This window comes from Thermobia domestica, chromosome 5 (genome assembly GCF_964235325.1).
Source record: "Thermobia domestica chromosome 5, izTheDome1.hap1.1, whole genome shotgun sequence".
NCBI lineage: Eukaryota > Metazoa > Arthropoda > Insecta > Zygentoma > Lepismatidae > Thermobia > Thermobia domestica.
The window spans coordinates 245,910,054-245,932,370 of NC_137458.1; the positions used below are offsets into that span (position 1 = coordinate 245,910,054).

At 32.1% G+C, this 22,317-nt stretch overlaps 1 protein-coding gene across 2 annotated transcripts in view; it reads left to right on the top strand.

Moving 5' to 3' along the window:
- LOC145686513 (protein dachsous-like) overlaps positions 1-22,317 on the top strand; it is a 147,329-nt gene that overhangs the window by 73,137 nt on the left and 51,875 nt on the right. Inside the window, exons 7-9 of one of the 2 annotated variants that reach the window (XM_081759896.1) lie at positions 2,670-2,766; positions 5,483-5,592; positions 13,084-14,266. In XM_081759896.1, the coding sequence (XP_081616022.1) occupies positions 2,670-2,766; positions 5,483-5,592; positions 13,084-14,266 (1,390 nt within the window). The remainder of the gene's footprint in view (positions 1-2,669; positions 2,767-5,482; positions 5,593-13,083; positions 14,267-22,317) is intronic. The other variant, XM_081759897.1, reaches the window with a different exon arrangement.

Below are 22,317 nucleotides of genomic sequence, written 5' to 3' on the forward strand. Positions count from 1 at the left end.
GTGTTAAAATAACGGGGCCAGAATCATTTTAGTTAGTATTTTAAAATCAAATAGATATACTTTATTGAGATATTTTCTTTGTGATGTAAACTTTCCGGAAATTTTGAACCCATTAGAAAAAATCTTTTGTTCGGAAATATTGATTCTATTTGTTGCGCTTCATGGTGATAGACTTGCATGTAACTGTAAAAGTTCTGTAATTAATGCACATTTACGAATAAACTACTAAAAGGCACATACTGAAAATGAGTGCAAACTATTAATTTTAAAGAGTAATTGCAACAGTTTTATTTTCCAGTTTTATATATATATACGGTTCTATTACTAGTAAGATTAACCTAATATAAAGAGTTTTGTTCTTTTCCCAATTTTTCCTATTTTCCGGGAGAAAACAACAGGTTCAAAATTCCTGCAATTTTACAACAATAGACGGGATTAAGGCCATAGATGTCGATAGTGCCCATTAAAATGTGTAATAAATAAACAAAAATACTGTATAGATGGTAGTAAAGTACAGATCTATAAATCTTACAGGGTCGCTTCTTGTGTTTGTTCTGTGAGGAGTTCAGAAAACACATAAAAATCTTTCACGAAAGTGTTCGTTTTCCGATTTGTTTGCAGCCCGAACTGTTTATTAACTGGTCTCCCACTGTAGATTCCCAGCAAATTAATAAAAGTAACACAATTTGCCCAAGTATAATCTCCTCTTCCCTTCGATATTTTATATTGATGTACAAAAGAACCAATAAAAGTAATGCAATTAAAAGAAAGACAGTTTTTTTTTCTTGAGTACTTTATATTTCTCTTCTAAGAATAGTCAAAGTGTTCAATAAGACAACTTTCCAAAAGAAAAATAATAAATATAATTCAGCTCAGAGTTTTACATTCCCAGTGTGAGAATGGTAAAAATATTAAAACAGCAAATATACACATTCAAGTAATAAAAGTAGTATAATTTTTCATCATGTATTATTATTATTATTATTATTATTATTATTATTATTATTATTATTATTATTATTATTATTATTATTATTATTATTATTATTATTAATTGAATTATTTTAAACAGAGTAATGCATTATTTTACTGAAAACACTCAATGACTAGTGTCAGTTTAGACAGAGACAAAAGGAAAATATTACCCAGTTCTATCTTATATTTCCTCCAAGTGGTTTATGTCACGTAATTGATTTGAGTACTTAAAAGAAACGTTAAGATACTGTAACTGGGCATAAAATTTGGACTCAACGATGGTCGATTCAGCTGACATAAGGTTCTTTGTCAGTAATCAATTTAATAAATCATACTCAGATATTATCATCTGAACATAAACATTTACTGACATGGACATATGCATATGAGCCGAAACGTAAACAGCAGTCGACTGTATGGGTGACCAAATTCAACAAAAGTTGTTCGTGCTCGAAGCACATCGAAACAAATGGTCGCTTGTTTTTTCGGGAAAACTTGTGGCAACTGTGCCTTTAGAGGAACGTAGAACTGTCAACTCTGAATGATACACAATAGTTTGTTTCCCAGAGATCTTCAGTCAAATGACGAAAACAAACAAGCGCCGTTGGATCATTCTTCATCAAGACAATGCGAGCTCTCACACATCTCGTCTAACAACCGACTGTTTGACCACTCAAAAATCGAATTGATGCGTCGTCCGCCGTACAGTCCTGATTAGACACTCAATGACTTCTTCTTGTTCCCGAATGTCAAGAATAAATTGCGTGAACAATGATTTTCGTCGGCGAAAGAAGCTGTTGATGCACTCAAAAACCGTATATAGGGGGTGTCTCAAGAAGATTGGGAAAAATGCTGTGACAAATGGTCCTAACGAATGCAAAAGTATATTGATCATAAAGGAGAATATCTCGAAAAACAATAAATCAATTTTCAATGACAAATTACTGTTTTCTCATTGTTAGGTTCAAAATACAAATAGTGGACCTCGTATATATATCAATCATATCTATTGGGGAACTTCTTATTTGGACAGTATTACACAAAATGCATATTCCTCTAACAGGCGATGTACCAAATACATTCGCACGCTGTGATACTTCATGAAATGTTTGTAACCGAGAGGTATTTTCTTATTAGGGTCATAATAGAAGATCTCTGATAATAATATTGATGAACCTTTCCCGTTATGTAAAAGTTTGTTTAAAGAACACAAAAGAAAGTTAGCTCTTCTTGTTTCAAGAGAACACAGTAAATAATTTGATAAAAGTGCAACATATTTTTCATATCGAGGATATATTCCTATTGTTGTATATAAAATAAGGAACAAATTTGGATTTACATGATTCTAGATGATGCACATGTCTTTGTGCACTAATATCCCAAGTTATCGAATAATATTCTATCTAGTTCGCGACGTACACATGCATTATACAGAATTTTAAACACATTGATATTTTTAAACTCGCTTTCGAACCTCATAACAAACCCAAAATTTCTGTAAGCTTCATTTATACTTCGATTTACATGAATATTTATAACTGATAATAAGTAATGTATCAAAAGAATAAATTAAACATCAAATAGATAGGATAAAGGAGATACAGTGTCTTTTCATCAAAATTTAGGTGACACAATGTATACCTGTACCTTCTCTCAACTTTATTTTAATATTTTGTGATTTCGTTTCTTTCCAGACAGGCGTTAACTCAGTTATTACGCTGAAACCGGAAAATTTAGCTTTACAAACAGGAACACTGAGTTCTATTCAGCTCACTCTTCAAAGTGATTCAGGTCAGTAGAAATATTTCCCCTTTTTTTAATTTATCTAATACTATTCCAAACAATTACCTTAAATATGTACATGATAATCTTGATAAAGGTAATAAATATATAGGTATATTTTTAGATTTAACAGAAACTACTCGATCTTTAAGTTTAAGTTTTACGTCCCACGGTTGTGTCGGCTAAGCTAAAGGAGACGATGATGATGAGAAATGAGTGAAATGGTGAAATGAAGAAAGTAGGAGAAAACAGGAGAACTCCGAGAAAACCCATGTACATAGTGTTTGTCCACCACAAAGCTCATTTAGCGCGAGCTGGGATCGAACCAAGAACCACATTCACCAGAGGTGAACGCTCTACCACTGAGCCATTTAGTCGATCTTGTGCCTTATCATAATATTTTCCATAAATTAAATAATATCAATTTATGAAATAAACAAAATGATTGCCACGTTTACTTAAATTCCAATTTTTATTTTATTTAAGTATGTAGAAGGCAGAAAACAAACCACAATGTTTAAATGATCTAATTGGCAGAATACAAGCGCTAACTCCAAAATATACTAATTTGCTAATAAAGCTAAATTTAAAAATCATATAGATTTAGTGGACATATTTTATTTAGCTGGTTGTACGCATATTTTAGTTGAATTTCTATGATTTTTATATTATCATACAGCATTTCCCCCCTTTCTTATCTTACATTTAAGTTTCAACGGTTTGTAATGCCATTTGCATATCGTGAAACTTCGGCATTACAGTAAATTTACCTAAAAGTGATACAGCATGTAAGGAAAGGGAAGTAAGAGATAATAATTCTTGAAGCCAAGTTTAATCAAAGGAAAAAATATTAAAAGATGTGCTTCTTCTATTATAGTGTTTTGTGAAATGTATTTTTTTTTTTTAATTACATATTGTAATTTTATCATCATCTACCTAACTTTAAACTTCGGGCAGTAAGAATTGACAATCTCTTCTGCACACTGTTCTTGTTATTAATTTCCTATGAAATTTCAATAATAATAATTATTATTTATTTATTACAATAGAATCTAATTATAAATAAACATATAACAATAATATAAAGATATTCATTAAATAACAAACAATACACGAATTACACATGTAAATCATATAATAAATGAATTTTAAAGACCATCTTCAACCTATCATGAAGTATAGATAAAGTTGCTTCTAAAGTAAATCAAAATCCTCGACAAACACATCAACCACATTAGACAAATCATTGCCAGTTGACAAACATCTACATGTAGGATCATCTTTGAGACAGACGGGACTTAGAAACCTCCTTAAATTCCTTGTATAACATAATAATAATAATAATAATAATAATAATAATAATAATAATAATAATAATAATAATAATAGGTATTATGAAATGTGTTAAGAATCGCATTTCATCAGGAATGTTCACAAGAAAATGGAAGCAAAGACCTCATTGAAATGTTAAAATGGTTGTGGAAAATTTTACTGCAGACATTTAAATCAGTTACTAAATAAAAATTTGTATAAGAATTGAATAATGTACACAAGGAAAACATAACACGATTTAACGAAAGGAGAGAAAGAGTGTAGGTATTAAAGGTTCGAATCATTGAGTGAAGGTAAAAGTAAATGTTGCCTTGTTAAGAAATCTCGCGATTATTTTGGATGTAACATCATATACTTATGAGATGGTGGACATTGTTCAGTTCAGGTTTGCATAAAACAATTCTACTGATGAAATGATAGATGTGGAAAACTGTGAGATAGTTTACAATGGAATTTGACATGCTATTGATAATATGATGTACTATCTTTTTCCAATACTGTCGCCAAAATCAAAATAAGTAAATAATTGTATTGTAATACAGGTTTCTGTTCATACAAATACTAAATTTCACTTCATTTTCAGATCTTATAATTTATAATTTAATGCTTTCTAGCTAAACCTATTTATCATTTTCTATTTCTCTTTTCATATATATTTTCTATATATAAATAAAAATAAAAATCTCTTCACGTTCATGTCTGCCTTGCAATCTAGAAAAAAGTTAACAAATACGTACCCACAAAATATAGTTTATTAATGGAGTTATTTTGTATGATAAAATACTACATTTACTGAGTATGCAATGCTTTAAGTAAACCAGATCGCACCAAGACTGCGTTATGACAAACACATTCGAGAGTGTAGCTCAGTCACTGCTAAAGTATTATAATTTCTCTGTAACATTAAAATATTACTTTTTAACTAAGTAATACTTACTAATGGATATGTAATGTATACGTATATGTATTCATTGTGGAAAATTTCAAGGAATTAAGTATATGTTAATGTATATGCGTACACAAGTTGGAAGATACGATAAACTACTAAAGAGATGGAGATGAACATGTTTCTCACTGTTCTGTCACTTTTCATTGGAGTTTTGTGGGTTTAACTGCGTTCATCCCTGATACTCTTTGTAGATATTCCAGTGCCATAACATCTACCATGAAAATTGGATTTACAAGTGTTGTCGTTCATTCATAAAATTATAAGCACAAGTATTTAATCTCGTATATGAGAACCAAACGATAATAATCCTTATTTGTAATGCCGTGAATAGGAATTATTATTTTATGTATTATATTTATGATTATTATAATATTTGATCCATAATCATTGTGTGTGTAAATGCTTACTTTTATAATCAATTGGCACGTATCTCTTCCTTTTCAGGATATCAAGACAATTTCCAACTAGATAAAAAAGATGATCACGTAGAATTAATATTGGTGTCACCTGTAAATGAACTTCCGCCAGGTACAAACATACTCTTAACGGTTGAGGTGCGTATCAAGTCAGAATCTAAATAAATTTTAAAATATGAAACATGAAATTTACAAGTTACATTTTCAACATTCAGAAGTTTTCTTTTTCCTTATAAACATTTCTCTATTCGGAAGGTGTTCAAATTCCAATAATTTCATTCAAATATTTGTTTATTTGAGTAACAATTGTTGAATAAGTCATTTAAATAAAAATTATAACTTATATTAGTATGTGAATAACACATATTTTGATAAAGAATTAATATTTGAAAAATTATTGAAGTAATGAATTTTAGATTACTTTTAATCTATATCGCGAGTTTATGTAAATTAACTTTATGGTCATTTTAATCTATATTTTAAGCAGCAGATAATCAATTTGCATTGTAGGACACTTTCACTTTATTAAAAGAAAAGACGTTTATTATAATTTTCGACAAAAATGCAGTGCATGAATGACAAGTGGATAACTGTATTTATTAATAAAATACAATCGCCTTGAACATGACTAAGCGGTACAACTATTACTATTATTATTATTATTATTATTATTATTATTATTATTATTATTATTATTATTATTATTATTAATAATAATAATAATAATAATAATAATAATAATATTAATAATAATAATAATAATAATAATTGTTGACGTTATAGTAGTGTTATTCACATTTTGGGAAGAGTGAAATTGGTTAAGTTAAATATCATAAGATATACTTATCACTGTTTATAACGCAACAAATAAGAATTTTGATAATGTTTCTCTAACACCACTCAAAGTCTTGATCTGTTATTATTTATTATGCTGTACAATAGTTGATTCATCTCTTGTATAAGATTATCAAATTTGTTTCAATTTGAAGTTGTGATTATTCAAATTTGATTTAACAAAAAGTTTCATTTTTCGGTATACGTAGTAATTATAATCATTCAAAACCCTGTTCAAAGTAATTTCGAGACAATTTTACTCACACTGTCGTAAAATTCTCATTGCTTTTTGAGTTGTTTCTTTTCCATGTGGCATCCCCAAAGATTAGAAAACATATTATTGCTGATATTTATTCTTATAATATAAATAAAATATTCTTATATTATACGATATTATATTTTTAATACTATGGTGATAGACCAAAATTTGAAACGAAAAGAGGTGTATTTTTTACGATCCCATAGATTCTAATGTGTAAATAGCTCAAGCTCTACGTTAGTTGGAAGTAAGAATCGCATACAAGGAACCTAAAGGAAAAATTAATGTCATGTAATGCCATGGTACATAAACCTTTGAAAGAAACTAAAGCTTAATATGACCAACTGTTTTTTTCTCTATCATTTACAAATATCATAAATACACTCTGTATAAAATTGATAAGGCATACCACATAATTTCTTTTAAAAATCGCAGATGATCGTTTACATTCAATGGTTTCTATCAAATATGTTATGTAAAATAGTCAATATGTATGAACGTTTGGTATTTCAACAGTGGAGTCTTATTTCTTCAATTCGTTTTCTCAGTAACAAACAATATTTTTCAAACTATTTCTATCTCTATTAACATTTCATCAAATCTCAATACATCTGCAATAATAACATCTAAACTTAGCTCTATACAAAGTAACTTGTAATAGGGAAGTTACCAATCAGTCCAGGTAAAAAAAAAAAAAAAAAAAAAAAAGAATACTTTGACTAGTAGAAAACATATTCATATTTAATTATTGTGTAAATACACGGTACAAATAAAAACACTACATTGAATTTCAGATTTTTTTCAATGTAATTTACCAAGATATTATTAATTACTAACTAACAAACTATGGTGTATGGGCGAACGAATGTTTTTCTGTTGATGTGTGCGTATGTGTGCAAAAGATCAAACTTCTTAAATGTAATTTTTCCTTTATTTTCGTTTGCTTTTAATGCTTTCCACTGTTTTGCATTATACCACTGCCTTGTTCATTGCTGTGCTTCTATAATTTATATCTTAATATTCTAAGAGTAGGGATTAAAATGCTGTAAATGATATAAACAATAGCAAATGGCTCTCAAGACTTAAGATTAATCAAGCTTGAAACTTTGATAGTCTTTAAGAATCCTTGCCAAATTAGAAACAGTTAACCATCTATACCTTCCACTGTTATGAATATAATTTATACCTTGTTCTCTTTATAACCAAATACATTTTAAATTATACTTATATAAATGTCAACACTGGAGAGTGTATTGATCCGAAACCTAAAATATTTTCTCCAGATTTTCCGTTTATGTGAATTAGTCTCGATCTCCAACTTATTACGTTTGCAACAGTAATGAGAACATTTTAGAAACATATTCAGAAAAGCTCGTCCAAACTTCAAAGTAATCCGATAGACGATAATGTAGAAAAAATAATTAAATAATTACACAACATCTTGCAATTTGTATTTTTACTTTCGAGCTACGATCAAAAAGAAAAAAAAACTTGAGATTGTGAAAATATTGAATTCGAAATTTCAACAGATTTACATATTGCATGACTTCTACATGCCAAATTAAAAAAAATATATATATTTTTGGATGTCCTTCCTTCTGTTCGCCCCGCTGTATATACACATTTCCAAAACTGCGCTGTTCAACATACCTAAATAAAATTTCAAATTTAAGGTTTCTATAAGATTCTCCACTAAGTGATTCTAATTTTCCCAAAATAAGAGAAGTTCACTGTAGGATGAAAAATTGAAAATTGAGAGTTTCTGAAGAACACTATTAATAATTTTGTTTGTATTTCATAAACTAATATTCCATTAATAATCCCATAATGTAACAAAAGTTATTTCTCCGAGAATAACCGAAAAAAGTAGTTTACTCTAATTTTGAGGAAAAGGGTTTTCGGACAAATTACTTTAACAAAAAGGCTTAAGCTATCTTGTATTCATATTTTATAAATAAATATTCCATTAACAACCTTAAAATATAGAATAATTCATTTCTCTTGAGTAATTTACTCTAGGGGTGATCTTTTTCTGAAAAATGGCTCAGACGATTTCGTTCACATCTCGTAAGTTAATAGTTCATTAAGAACCAACAATATAGTATGTGAAAAAGCCAAGAAGGCTAATTGATTGTTGGGGTAAGATTTCCACTTTTGAGGGACAGAAATAGTGAAGTATTTTTACCTTGAAAAAGAATAAATCTCGGGATTTCTATGTATTTACATGCTTTATTGCCTGTACAAACATATGTGTAAAAAAATGTTTCTGAATTCTGCCAGCTTGTTCGTTATTATGTACAGAGGTCTAGAGCCCACATCATAAAACCAAATTTCAAAATACTAAGGAAACGGAGTTCTCCAGACGAGTTAGAATTTTCCTTCTATATCAAAACATAAGGGCAGTTCGCTGAATGAAAATTAAAAAGATCAATTTTATCAAAAAAACGACTTTAACTATTACGTTTACAACTTCAAATATATATTCCATTAAACATAGCATAATAGTTCATTTTTCTAACAAAATTTTTAAAAAGATAGTTCAAGTGAAGAATAGTACGGATATGTTGTGTTACGAAAATTTTCTTGAAAATGGATTTAATGCTTTTTTTGCAAAATTTTCTAAATAAACGCTTCATGATCAATCATACAATTTGGTATAAATATTTCTTTCTGTAGAACACTGAGAGGAACAATATGCAATTTCATTTATTTTCGATAGTGTCTGAAGAAGGATATGTTAAATATCTGAAACTGTCACATTTATTATTTTATTATTTTACAATAAAACGATGCTTTGCTCAGCATTTGTATTTTAATGTAAATTACTGATGTAATGGTAAAAGTAAAAGGTATATTGATCGGGAAATATGAGGAAAGTTCTCTTTTCGTGAATTTCGTTCCGACCAATACGTTCTTCAGTATTGACTCTTGCTTCCCCTTGCTTTATCATATGAAAACTTGTGTTATCGTTAATACAAAAAAAAAAAAAAACGGTTTAAGTCTTTGTGACATTTGCAGCTATCCTATTCGAACAAACGAAATTATTCATTTCTATGTAAAATTGAAGAAAATATTTACAAGAATGTTGTGTAATATGCTTTTTTCACTGACATTTACTATTGGATTGTCTTTGATGCATGTCAATATTTTGCCGATACACTAATTGTCGATATTTTGGGTTATTTTTAATTTTCCTTTCGCTACTATAACAATCATGCTAAAGGTAAGATACCGAGAATAATTTACAAAAAAGTAATTGTTGCTATTTTTCTTTCGGAATTTTCTCATATCTGCTGTACAATGCATTATTCAGTATTGATATTTAAATAACTTGAAAATATTTTTGATTATAAAGAGAATATAGTATACACTATGTTCGTACGATAATTACTGTATCATCTTTTCCAGATAAATATTGTTTTTCCTTTTATATATATGTTTATAGATAGATAGATAGATATAGATATAGATATAGATATAGATATAGATATAGATATAGATATAGATATAGATATAGATATAGATATACAGTAGCGGACCCAGGATATGCTCAAGGGAGGGGCTAAAACATAGTTTGCAGCTTTATCCAGTGTAAAGCAGGATTGAGCCCCATTTTATCCAGTGTCAAGGGGAGCTATAACCCCTATATATATATTCGGAAACGCCTTCGTATAGACGATTAAAGAAAAGAAAATGCCTTAAAATACCACTGGGCAATTTGTGTCAAGTTATTTCGAAAGGAGCAGAAAAATATGATCATCGATTGGTAGATTTAAATGGCAATCTTCCATTTATCAGAATTATGCTTTACGACTTTAGTTACTAGTAGTGCGATCAGTGTTGAATGATTTTTGCTTATACTTCAAGACCCAACTAGCTCTTAGTAGGTATTAATAACTAGACTGCAAATTATTTTGTACAGTAAATTCAAAAGCGAGCAGATTATAGTGTTTTCCTAGTAGGTTTCACTCCTACTGATTTGTACGAAAGCAAAATGATTATAGATCTGGAATGATAAATGATTAAATTTGTGATATAAGGAACCTATTTAACTTTCAATTATTTGTAAATGTAATGACAATAAACCCAAAGTTGCATTAGTATAATCTGCAAGCTGCTAAAAACAAAGTAAAACGTGTTTGAGCGAACTAGAATAATGTTCGAAAGTGTGTTAGTAATTAAAATCAATAGCTGCAGTAGTTCCTAGTTAATTCGAAAGTCTGCTCACAAATATATCATTTGGAAAACATCTTCCTAAGCTCAGAATAACTTTATTGTTGAAAATAATGCTAGCTTAACGAATTTTCTAATAATATCAAGAAATTAATTTCATATGTTTATAAGGTGTTGTGTATTTATATTCTGTATTGCTACTTCAAAACAATAATAATAGGCAGAGTTGTGCTACTTTTTCTTAAAGCTAAGAAGATATAGTGATTGGATACAGTATTACTATATTCGTAGAAAATTCAATAAGCTACTTCGTTTCACATTAAATTACCTTCGGGAATAAAGTTATTCTGTGCCTAGAGAGATGCTCCCTAAACGATATTTTTACAGATTTCCCAATCAACTAGATTTACTGCAGCCACTTACTAATTATGAACACACGTTATTCTAGTTAGATTTTACTTCGTATGACGATTTTCTAAGATTGATGTCAGGCTAATTGTCATTTGTGTGGTCTTTTACCTCAATCATTTGTCAATTTCTTTCCTTTGTTTCAATTAAACCTTTATTTTATTTGTTTATTTATAAAAGTACAAGTAAAATTCTTGAATAAGAAAGTAGTCATTAATGTCGAAGTATTGTATTGTTTTTATTCTTTGTTAATGTGTTGTCGGATAGAATGAAATAAACTTTCGTCTTAAAATTTAACCAGAATTGAATGCACTTCTACTATGTAAAGAAGAAATATGTTGTGTTAACAAAAAGAATATGAGAAATAATATAACTGATGAAATTGTGTTGTAAAGCTTTAGAGATCAAATGAGCGGTTCGGCAGTAAAAGGTGATAACCCACAAAAGGTTGGAATCGAGAAAAACGGGAACGAAATTTTGTGAAAATCTGTACTGAAAACACAATGAAAATATTACACACAAATACAAAGTTACTAATTGTTGATATTTCCTCTTCGGAATCGACACTGCTACCGACATAATTCAGAGCACATTATCCTTGAAAAATACAATATTTTAGAAGTATCACCGTTCAAAATGCTGATTATCATGTTTTACGTGAATGAAAATACACTGCACAATATTATCTGAAATGAATATTTAAACAGAATCATCGAGAAAGTCATCATGTTCATTGCTCTTGTCAGCTTCAAGTTGTTTATGGAATTCAGCATAGAAGGGAAGCACCCATTGCCAAGGGCGCCGATCCTGGAGGCCGGGGGCCTGGTCCTTCAAAGCTCATGTGGGCCCCCTGCATTTTATTTATGAATATACAATATTTGGCATAATTTGAATTCAATTTGACTTAAAATTCTCATATATGCCTTCTGCGTCTGAATGCCTTCGCCCCCAAAGTTACAGAGAAATCGGCGCCTTTGTCCATTGCAGACAATCTTGCCGTCCTGAAATTGCATGCGAGGATTGGGTGTGGTAAACCCGACAACGTACAAAGTCATTTCTGTAGAAATGCCATGTATCTCACAAATATCATCTATACATAGTCGTGTTTATTAGCTTTTTCTTTATTCATAACATTTGTGTCAACAATGCCACTCCTCTATCAACAACCCAGTACAACTTTCAGTTTGTACCCATATGGTGTGATGTAAAACCTGACAACCAACAGACACAAGCATTCAGTTCAGATTTATTGTTTACAATATCCATAATCACTTATCTGGCTCTCAACACTCTTCTCAGATGAGCTACTTTCATCGGGTTCATTCAGAACAACGTCCTGTCGTCACTTAAGTCCATAATCGAAGAAAGTGCTTCCATGTCATATAAAATATCACTGGATGCAGCTTGTGACACAGCAATTTTCCGCCATCTTGATGTGACTTACAGATTTTACTTGGAGGGTGATGTGGGTTGCATGAATTAGCTCATGAATATCTGCCAACTTCCATCAACCAAATGAACTTCTTGTACCATTCCTTACCAGCAGAACGTCATGCAGAGCAAGGATCTTCTGATTACTCAATTTTGACCGGAATGTGGGTTATCGCGTTTTACTCCCGAGCCACTCAAATGTGCAGTACATTAAAGAATATTTGCACTTTTTTTTTAACAAATTAAGAAAGAGACCTAATATTTGTGATATATTTATTTTTACAAAATCGTTAACTAATCAAAAGTGTTTTAGGATGTGAACACTGAATTTCTTAGTTAAAGAAAAAACGCAAGGAAAATTATAATTACTCGTAGACTTTCATCATCTAAGCTTACTAACCTTTCCTTTAAAAAAAAATAATATGCTCTTTTCTATTTCAAATAATTATTAACATTTCGTCTCCGATACTGTGAAACAAATCTTTACTATTTTTCTTTTTAATAACTTTTTTCTTCATTTGTAGGCTTCTTCTAATTCAGCTTCTACTAACAACGCAGTAAAGTTCTATTCTGTCATCTCTATAATTACTCCAGAGCTTATAACAACTACACCAGAACCTACAACTCCTGAAACCTGCCCACCATGTACTACTCCAACCACAGTTGAGACCACCACTGTAACTTGTCCAACAATCGAAACAACACCTTGTGAACCATGTCCAACGACTGTATCTACTGAGGATCCTTCTACAACTCAATGTGATTGTGAATCAAGCAGCGTGAGTACAACTAGTACAACTGGCGAGCAAACAACTCAATTTACTTGTCCCACATGTGACTGTACCACTACTGAACCTGTACCATGTGATTGTAGTTCTACTACTGCGAGTACACATACTACATCACCTGGAGAAGAAACAAGTACTCAATTTACTTGTCCCACGACATGTGATTGTCCTACCACAGAGCCTGTAACGTGTGATTCAACACCTGTTGTGTGTGAAACAACTCCTTTGGAAACAACAAGTACTGAATGTCCTGTTACAGAACCTACGGTGTGTCCAACTACTGAGTGTCCTACAACTTGTGACACGAGCAGCTCAAATATTGACGATAATTCCACTACTCATTCCACAACTACTACACAATCTTCAAATGGTGAATCTACCACTACTTCAACAGTAACTGATTGTAACTGTTGCGCAGCGTGCTCATCTACCACAGTAACGGGGAATGATGGAGATACTACCAATCCTATTGACACTACTACTAGTCCTATTGGCACTACTACTAGTCCTATTGAGACCACTACTTGCTCATCTGGATTATGTACAACAGTAACGGGAAATACTGGTACTACGAACCCTACTGATGGTGAAACGAAATCTACAGGGGAAGTCACAGATCCGACAAATTCTGAATCGTCAACTCCTTGTTCATGTGATTGCTCATGCTCAGAAAATACTCCTACTAGAGATGACACCGATCCAACAACGACAGGAGATGATAGCACTCCAACAACTCCGACTTCAGGATGTGAACCATGTACCCCTACTACTCCACCACCAATTCCTGAAGTACGTTTTGACAGGCAGTTTTATGAGTTCAATCTCCCAACTAACTATTTTGACCAATACATTGGGCAGGTTCAAGGAGTCGTCACAGGAACAGATGAAAAATATGTTGTTTACTCATGGAGTGAAACAAGTAAGTATAATAAAACTGTATGTTGCATTTCTTTGATGTCTTCAGTACTAGCTTTCTTGCTTTTTTGTTTCGTATCTGTGTATCGTGTTATCTTTATTACTCCTTATGCTGCTTGTGTTTTGATCACGGAATATTTTGTTATGTCATGCTGCACATAAAGCTTGGGATGCTTACTGCATTTTAAATATATTACACAGAAACCTGAAATGTAACAGACTACTAATTAAAAACAATTACATATACGCACATGCAACGCCGACTCGTGAAGGAAATCACATCGGTAAGACTTAGAAAATGCACCTAATGTACCAATTTTTTTTATTCAAGAATTAGATTATTCGGTAAGTTTAAAACTATAAATTGTAGTAGCTTGTAGTGATAAAACTATAAATTTTACTGATGTCCTTCCGAACTGCCACCTCGTACATAAACTATCCTCTTTCAAGATGACATTAACCTAATATGCCAAAATGGAATGAAAGGTACATATTACCACACTGAGCTTTCTCGCTCTCATCTCTTAAATTAATGGTAAAAAAAAAGAGAGAGAGAGAAATCATCCCACACTAAAACTCGTACGGGACAAGAACAGAAGTATTGTACACTTTGTTGATAATCTTCATATAAAGTAAACTTACTCCATTAATAAATCACTTTTTCTGACTTTCTTTGAAAGAAATTGCTTATTAATAACAAGATTAATTGCAAGATTAATAACGAGATATTTATTAATAGATTATGAACAAAATAGTTATAGATGTTAGGCCTGCCATACATTATAGGATAGGTCCTAGGAATCCTCTTACGATTTTTCCTAGAGTCAAAATCTCAACATATATGACATCAGATCGCATGTCACTTCCTATGTTCTGAACGATCCTCTGAGATTTCTCTTGTTTACAGCACGTTTATTTCGGAAAGAAAATTCGTAAAATTTCGATTTAAGCACATCAGTTGAGAGAAAGTGAAAAGAAATTTGTTTTCTCCCCGCCAGTAGCCATATTTGTCCACGATACAAAGTGATCTGTGCACGATACTTAAGAGGAAATCATCAGCATGTTAACACTATTCCCACACTACCAATTGCTTGTTCAACTGTAAGCGCCATTTTTTTTTTTTTTTTTTTTTTTTTTTTTACCACAATGCACTATGGATCAACATCTCATAATGTCATTCGGTCAGACAGGAAAAATCCTGACGTGTATGGTACAAAAGAGTAGGATTTCCTACGAGATATGTCATAACATTTTTCCTAAGATAAATCCTAAGATGTTTCCTAGGATTTATCTCATAGTGTATAGCAGGCCTTATTGACAAAATGGACCAAATTACTATCTTAGAAAATAGGTTATACTTCATATAATCTTACGAGACTGTTAATTAAATATATTTTGATGAACAAAATCGTCTCATGCGTCCTCCAGAAATCTCGGGAAGAACTTGTCACACCAGCAAATTAACTTTACCGAATTCTTTCAAGAGAAATTACTCTTGTTAGTGAAATAGCTATGAAATACGAAGACAATCATTAAAGATATTTTAAGGAAAATAGTTTAACCAAAACGCACCTCCACGAATGAACTATTTTTTCTGGGTGTTTTCTACAGAAATTATTTATACATTATGCAAAATTGTTAATGAAATATAACAAAATAGTTGTAGTTATTTTATATCTATATACAAAAAAGGATAAGTATATACATGTATATACAGGGTGGTAGGTAACACCGACAGACTTTGGGAGGGATTCCTTATATGAAATGAAAGTAAAAAGTTCTTATAAACATAGGTCGAAAAACGTCTCATTTCAGAGTTATGAACCGCCGAAAATTCGAAAAATAATGTTTCGAAACGCCCTGCCTTAGAAAATATAGGACCTATAACAAGCGGTTTAAGGAATTACACAGGAACTAGTATGCGAACTATCTAAATATCCATGTTTTACCATCCTCCGTTATCGGCGAAACCAACGCGTTATTAGTACTTAAAGGAGTATCCCTATACCTCAATTTCCTTTTTACAATTCGTTTCGCCGATAACGGAGGATGGTAAAACATGGATATTTAGATAGTTCGCATACTAGATCCTTTGTAATTCCTTAAACCGCTTGGGATCGGTCCTGTAGTTTCTAAGGCAGAGCGTTTCGAAACGTGAATTTTCGAATTTTAGGCGGTTCATAACTCTGAAAGGAGACGTTTTTCGTCCCATGTTTATTAGAACTTTTTTCTTTCATTTCATATAAGGAATCACTTTCCAAAGTTTGTCGGTGGAGTTACCTACCACCCTGTATATAAATGAAAGTGACTATGATTTAATAACACTTGAACCACGCGACCGATCTCGATCAAATTTTCAACATTGATGAGTTCGGGTCTGGGATTTTTTTTATTACTATTTCGCTTTGACGGTGCAACTTAGGGGGAGGAGAAGGGGAGATATGACCGAAAATGAGCGATATTAGTGTCAAATCCACAGTTTTGGGGTCGTTGAGATGAACAGTGACATTTCTGATGCCGTTTAAGTCCAAATTCAGTCCTACAACTTGGTGAGGAAGAATATAAAAAGATCTAAAATCATCAATATTTGTGTCGAATCCATAGTTTTCGGGGTCCTGAGATGAGCAGTGACACTTGCGATGCCGTTGAAATCCAAATTCAGCCCCACAACTTGAGAAGAAGGAGGGGAGAGAGAGATAAAAATGATCGAAAATGACCTATATTAGTGTTGAATCTATAGTTTTCGGATCGCTGAGACGAACAGTGACACTTCCGATACCGTTTAAATCCAAATTCAGCCTTTTATTTCCAAAATGGAAGTATTCTCTCCGCACGAAAAACGAAAATATTTGAGTTTTACGTTTTACATTTATGCCGTATAGGGTAAAGGAGCCGGTGATGATGAGAAATGAATAAAATGGTGGGATGAAGAAAGTGAAACGGGGGAAACACCGAGAAACCCCACGCATATGGTGTTTGTCCACCACAAGGCCCACATAGGGTAAGCTGGGATCGAAGCAGGATCCCATGCACCAGAGGTGAACGCTCCACCAGCGAGCCCCCGCCGCGCTACGGGCGAAGAACGAGTATTCTGCTAGTATTCTTACTGATCAACGCCCTGTCTAAACCGCTCAAAATAGAATCTTGAAATGTTGATAATGCATAGGATTTGTGACGTAAAGTTCCACTAAATAAGATTTTTGGAAATTTGACGGGAAAGGGAGGAAATGGGGTGATAATTATTATAGTAAAATATCCATATCTCTGATTCTCTGAAGGATAGAAACGTAAAATTTGGTATATGGACTTCTCATTTAAAATAATTAGACACATGTGTCATCACTTTTTTAAATATTTTCCCTAGAAGGTAAAAAAAAAAAAAAAAAAAAAAAAGGTGAAGTTACAAATATTATAAAAGAATCTTTTAAGGTTAGAAACATGAAGTTTGCTATTTGGACTTTTCACTTAAAGTAAATAAAGACGTGTTTCAATGTTTTATATATATATATATATATATATATATATATATATATATATATATATATATATATATATATATATATATTCCCCTATATATTCTCCATAAAAGGGAAGAAAATAAGCGGGTAGAAAAAAAGAGTTTGGTTGTAATTCTTAAAATAAGATGGCTGTATCTCTAAATTCATTAAGGTTGGACATGAAATTTGGTATTTAGACTTTTCATTCAAATAATTAAAGACATGTTTCAGTGTTTTTAGATATTTCCATTGTGAGAGAAGAAAAAAAAGGCGGGTAGAAAAAGAAGAGTAGCAATTGTAATTGTTTAAATAAAATAGCCATATCTCGAAATCCCTTAATGTTAGAGACATCAAATTTGATATTTAAATTGGGGCAAAGCCGTAGGCTGAACAAATGCATGGTCTGGAGACAACGTCGCCAGCACCAAGAGAGAGAGAGAAAAAATCAGTCCCTCAATAAGAGTTGATTGAGCCCGGATCTTTCAATAATGTGTTACGGAGCATAGAGAAATATGTGTTTCGTAAGTTGTCCTGCTTGTGTTGTTTCCATCTGATGCAGTCAATGTATAAACAAATACAAATTGAGACAAGGGTGGCTTAGTGTTTACTTAGTATCGTTTTGCGAGAGATGCCAGCATGAATATACGTGTAATGGGGTGGGAGAAAAGGGCGCTTGCCACACGATTGTGCTGTATCACCTTCGAACGAAAATGACAGTCGTCAGAAAAATTAGCTCTCACTCACGGAATGCTAAATCAACCATCTGCTTGGTGGTGAAACGGAGTGGACAAAATCGGAATTTTCCGGTTTAAGACAACTACCAAAAAGGTTGAGAGATACTAGTATAACGCTGTTCATATCAACAATTCAGTCAATTTTAAACCCGTAGGAAAAATGAACATTGCATCCTAAATTGACAAAGCATTAGTTTTACTTTTATTTATTTATTATTATTATTTTTTAAGAAACATACTTGATCTTACGAACAAATCTAAGAGGAATTATGTAATGGGTTAATAAAGGAACTTCAGTTTCTAACCAGCTCTATTCCATAATGAAGGAATTGTTTTATTTGAAAGAAAAGTTTTTGACAAACTTAAAATGGTGCTGAAATACTGAAAGATGTTCACGATAGTGATATGCAAATTTTTATTACAAGCAGTTTTTCCTTTTGGAATTCATGTTCGCTGTTAATCACGTCAGTTAAATTTGATTATGAAACGCTTATGTTCAACAATTAGTCGAGTAAGAATATTCTTCCCTAATACCATTAGAATTAGTTCATTTTTTTATATGAACTCCAAAACGTAGCAACTTTAATCAGTGACTCATGCCATAAACGGTTTCCGGCAGTATGTGAAACGTGGTGGTAATTCTATTCAACACATAAATTTCATCAAGAAAAAAAAGAAAGAGAGAGAGAGACAGAGACAGAGACAGAGTTGATTACATTAAAAATGTAGTGCATTGGGATGACACAAGTATAAGTGAAGCAGACACGTATCAAAAACTAGTGGGAAATGGAAAATTTTTGTTCTTTTTCTTCGGTTTCTTTTCTGATGTGCTCGTGCACATAAATGTGTTTTGGAACATTTTGTAATAATAAAAGAATACAAGTCTGTAAGTAGTGAAAGAGCTTGGAAGACCTTTACCACATCTACTTCTGACATTTGAGCAAATAGTAAAAAGTACGTCCAATATTCATGTATACATGTACATGTATTAAAAAAAAAACTAGACATGGATCGTACCATATATGAAGCTAACGAAGCATGTGACATATTTCCTATCCGATGCTGAATAAACTAACTAACTAACTCTATGGCCTATAGAACCCGGAAGTTCAATGCCGCGTTCACAAAAGCTCTCCACTGACTTCTAACTGCATCCAGTTTCTACTTTGTATTCCAATCTCTGCGAGATCCATCTTAATATTGTCCTCCCATCTGCGCCTAGGTCTTCCTAATGGTCGTTTTCCGATTCGTCTTCCAGTGATGCTGAATAAAGAAAGACTCAAATTCGAACCTTCAGCCATGTACAGCAATGATATCAAGTACTCAATTAATAGCAAGATTAATTTATTATTGTTTCTGCGTACAATGTCTTAGCTGATACACTTTCTAAGGTCTCAAAATTGAACAGTGTTAAAAACGCTTGTAGCTACAGCGTAAACAGAACGTTCGTTTAGCACATTCAAAAAGTGAAAGACTTGTTTAACCCGTAACCTGGGACATGGGGTAGATATTACCCTACCCGTAAAAAGGACAAGAATTAATAATGTTTTGGACATGTGTTACTACCTGTAGAAGTCTTTTTACCCAAGAAGATTGTTTCCTTACTTTTGTAACACTAGGGTGAGATAACAAATTTTGTTTAGAGCTAATTTTATAGAAATAACTCATTTATATTTTGAATTATCTCATATTTTAGTACTAGGTGGGAAAAGTTCCATATTCAAGGTTGTGTCACAAACAAAACTATGTCCCAGGTTACAGGTTGAGGAAATCGAGAGCCAAAACAGATTAAACGCACTAGCATTGTTATTTACACACAAAGACTATACCAGCACAATATAGTCGTTTAATACAAAAGCATTTTAGAAGTTCTCTAGCCTTACACATAAAGGAACTGAGCATATGATTGGATAATTAGATGAAACCACTTATTTATGTTACATTTTTGTTCTCTTTTATACTTAATAACTTTGTATAATAAGGTTTTCTAATTGTAACTGCTACTTTTTATTCAATTTACTTAACAACCAATTATTATTATTACTATTATTATTATTATCTTACTTATTACAATAACAATAAAATATTTTCCTTGAGATTGGCCCATTTTATTTATGCCACGAGCCACCACAATACACACACACACATAAGTATATATATGTTCAAAAAGTCTCTATACACCTGAATCGTGGCAAGTCAAAGTCTCATTCAAAGTCACATGAAATAAAATTTTATGCGAAGGTTTGCAACATTGCTATATTATCGCCTTGCGTGAAGTTCCTTTCTTAGATTCCAGTCGTCAAAGTGACATTGAAGTGATTGTTGCATCTAGTTAGCGGTCTCTGAAACAATGGGTTTATGGACAAGTCTGACGATGTTTTGGATAATGGTTTTTTTTTTTTTTTTTTTTTTTTTTTTTTTTTTTTTTTTTTACTGATAAGGCCTGGTTCCATTTATCAGGTTACGTCAATGCCCAGAACTCACGTTTGTGGCGTGCAGAAAACCCACATGTCATACATGAAGTTCCTCTGCATGACCAGAAGGTAGGGGTGTGGATTGCAATATCCAGAAGAAGAATAGTCGGCCCCATATTTTTCAAACAATAGATTCAACTCGTTATTGTGAAATTATTCACCAGTTCATGGGAGAACTAACAGAAGACGAAATTCGTAATGCTTGGATACAACAAGATGGCGCTACAGCACATACAGCTCGCCAATCCATAAGATTACTGCAAGAGGTTTTTGGAGATCGAATAATTTCAAAGGGATTGTGGCCACCTCGGTCTCCTGACTGTCTCCTCCGGATTTTTATTTCTGGGGTTATGCAAAGAATTCTGTTTATAAAGGGAACCCCCACACGCTACAAGAACTCGAAACAGCTATTCGAGATTTTGCTCATAGCATTCCACATGAACGACTTGTGAGAGTATTTGAGAACAAGAAGAAACGTGTGCAAGCATGTTTGGAGGCTCATGGGGGACATTTCCAATATTTGCTGTGAAAATGTGTGTTAAAATGTATGTGTATATGCTACGCCCTGTACATAGTGCTTTTATGCCATAAAATATAATAAATTTTGAATAAAATAATTTTCTCGTTGCTTTGAATATGTGACAATTCAGATGTATAGAGACTTTTTGAACGCTCTGTATATATATATACCAGTATCGCAATAATCGAAACTGCGATAATCGAGATTTTCCTGTAATTTTGAAGATGTCTACATGTATCTACTTTTTATACTTGTTTATAGAAAGTTATCTTTCAATTTTGAATAATTTGATTAAACATCTTGTCAATGCTGAATATTGTAACGGTAAGGGTTCAGTCCCTGTTCGGTGCGCTATTTTTGTAACTAGATTAGGTTCTGTCTCTAGCTCGGGCAATATTTTTATAATAATAATTAGTATTTCGAATATGTTTATCGAACTGCTGGTTCGGAATCAGTACTCCGATTCCCGTTCCTAGTGAACGTAAATCCTATTATCCGTGTTCAATTCCAATTTCGTCTCATAAACTGTACGGAATTTTATTCTATATTATCACATTGGGATTCGAACTAATACCATGAATCACTGTGACCAGATCCTTCAATAGCACGAACATGCTAAGAATCACCATGTGAATAACTATACGAAATACCGGTATGATTTTCGTTCAATTATTCACATTAAAGCACAAACATCAGAAAATCAACATGCGTGCAACTTATAACTAATCATGCAATAAGAGAATAACACTTTGATTAAATAACTCTAATTTCGTGTAACATGTATATTTCTCGGGCCGTCGTAATGACATTTCTTTTCACTGCCCTTCCAT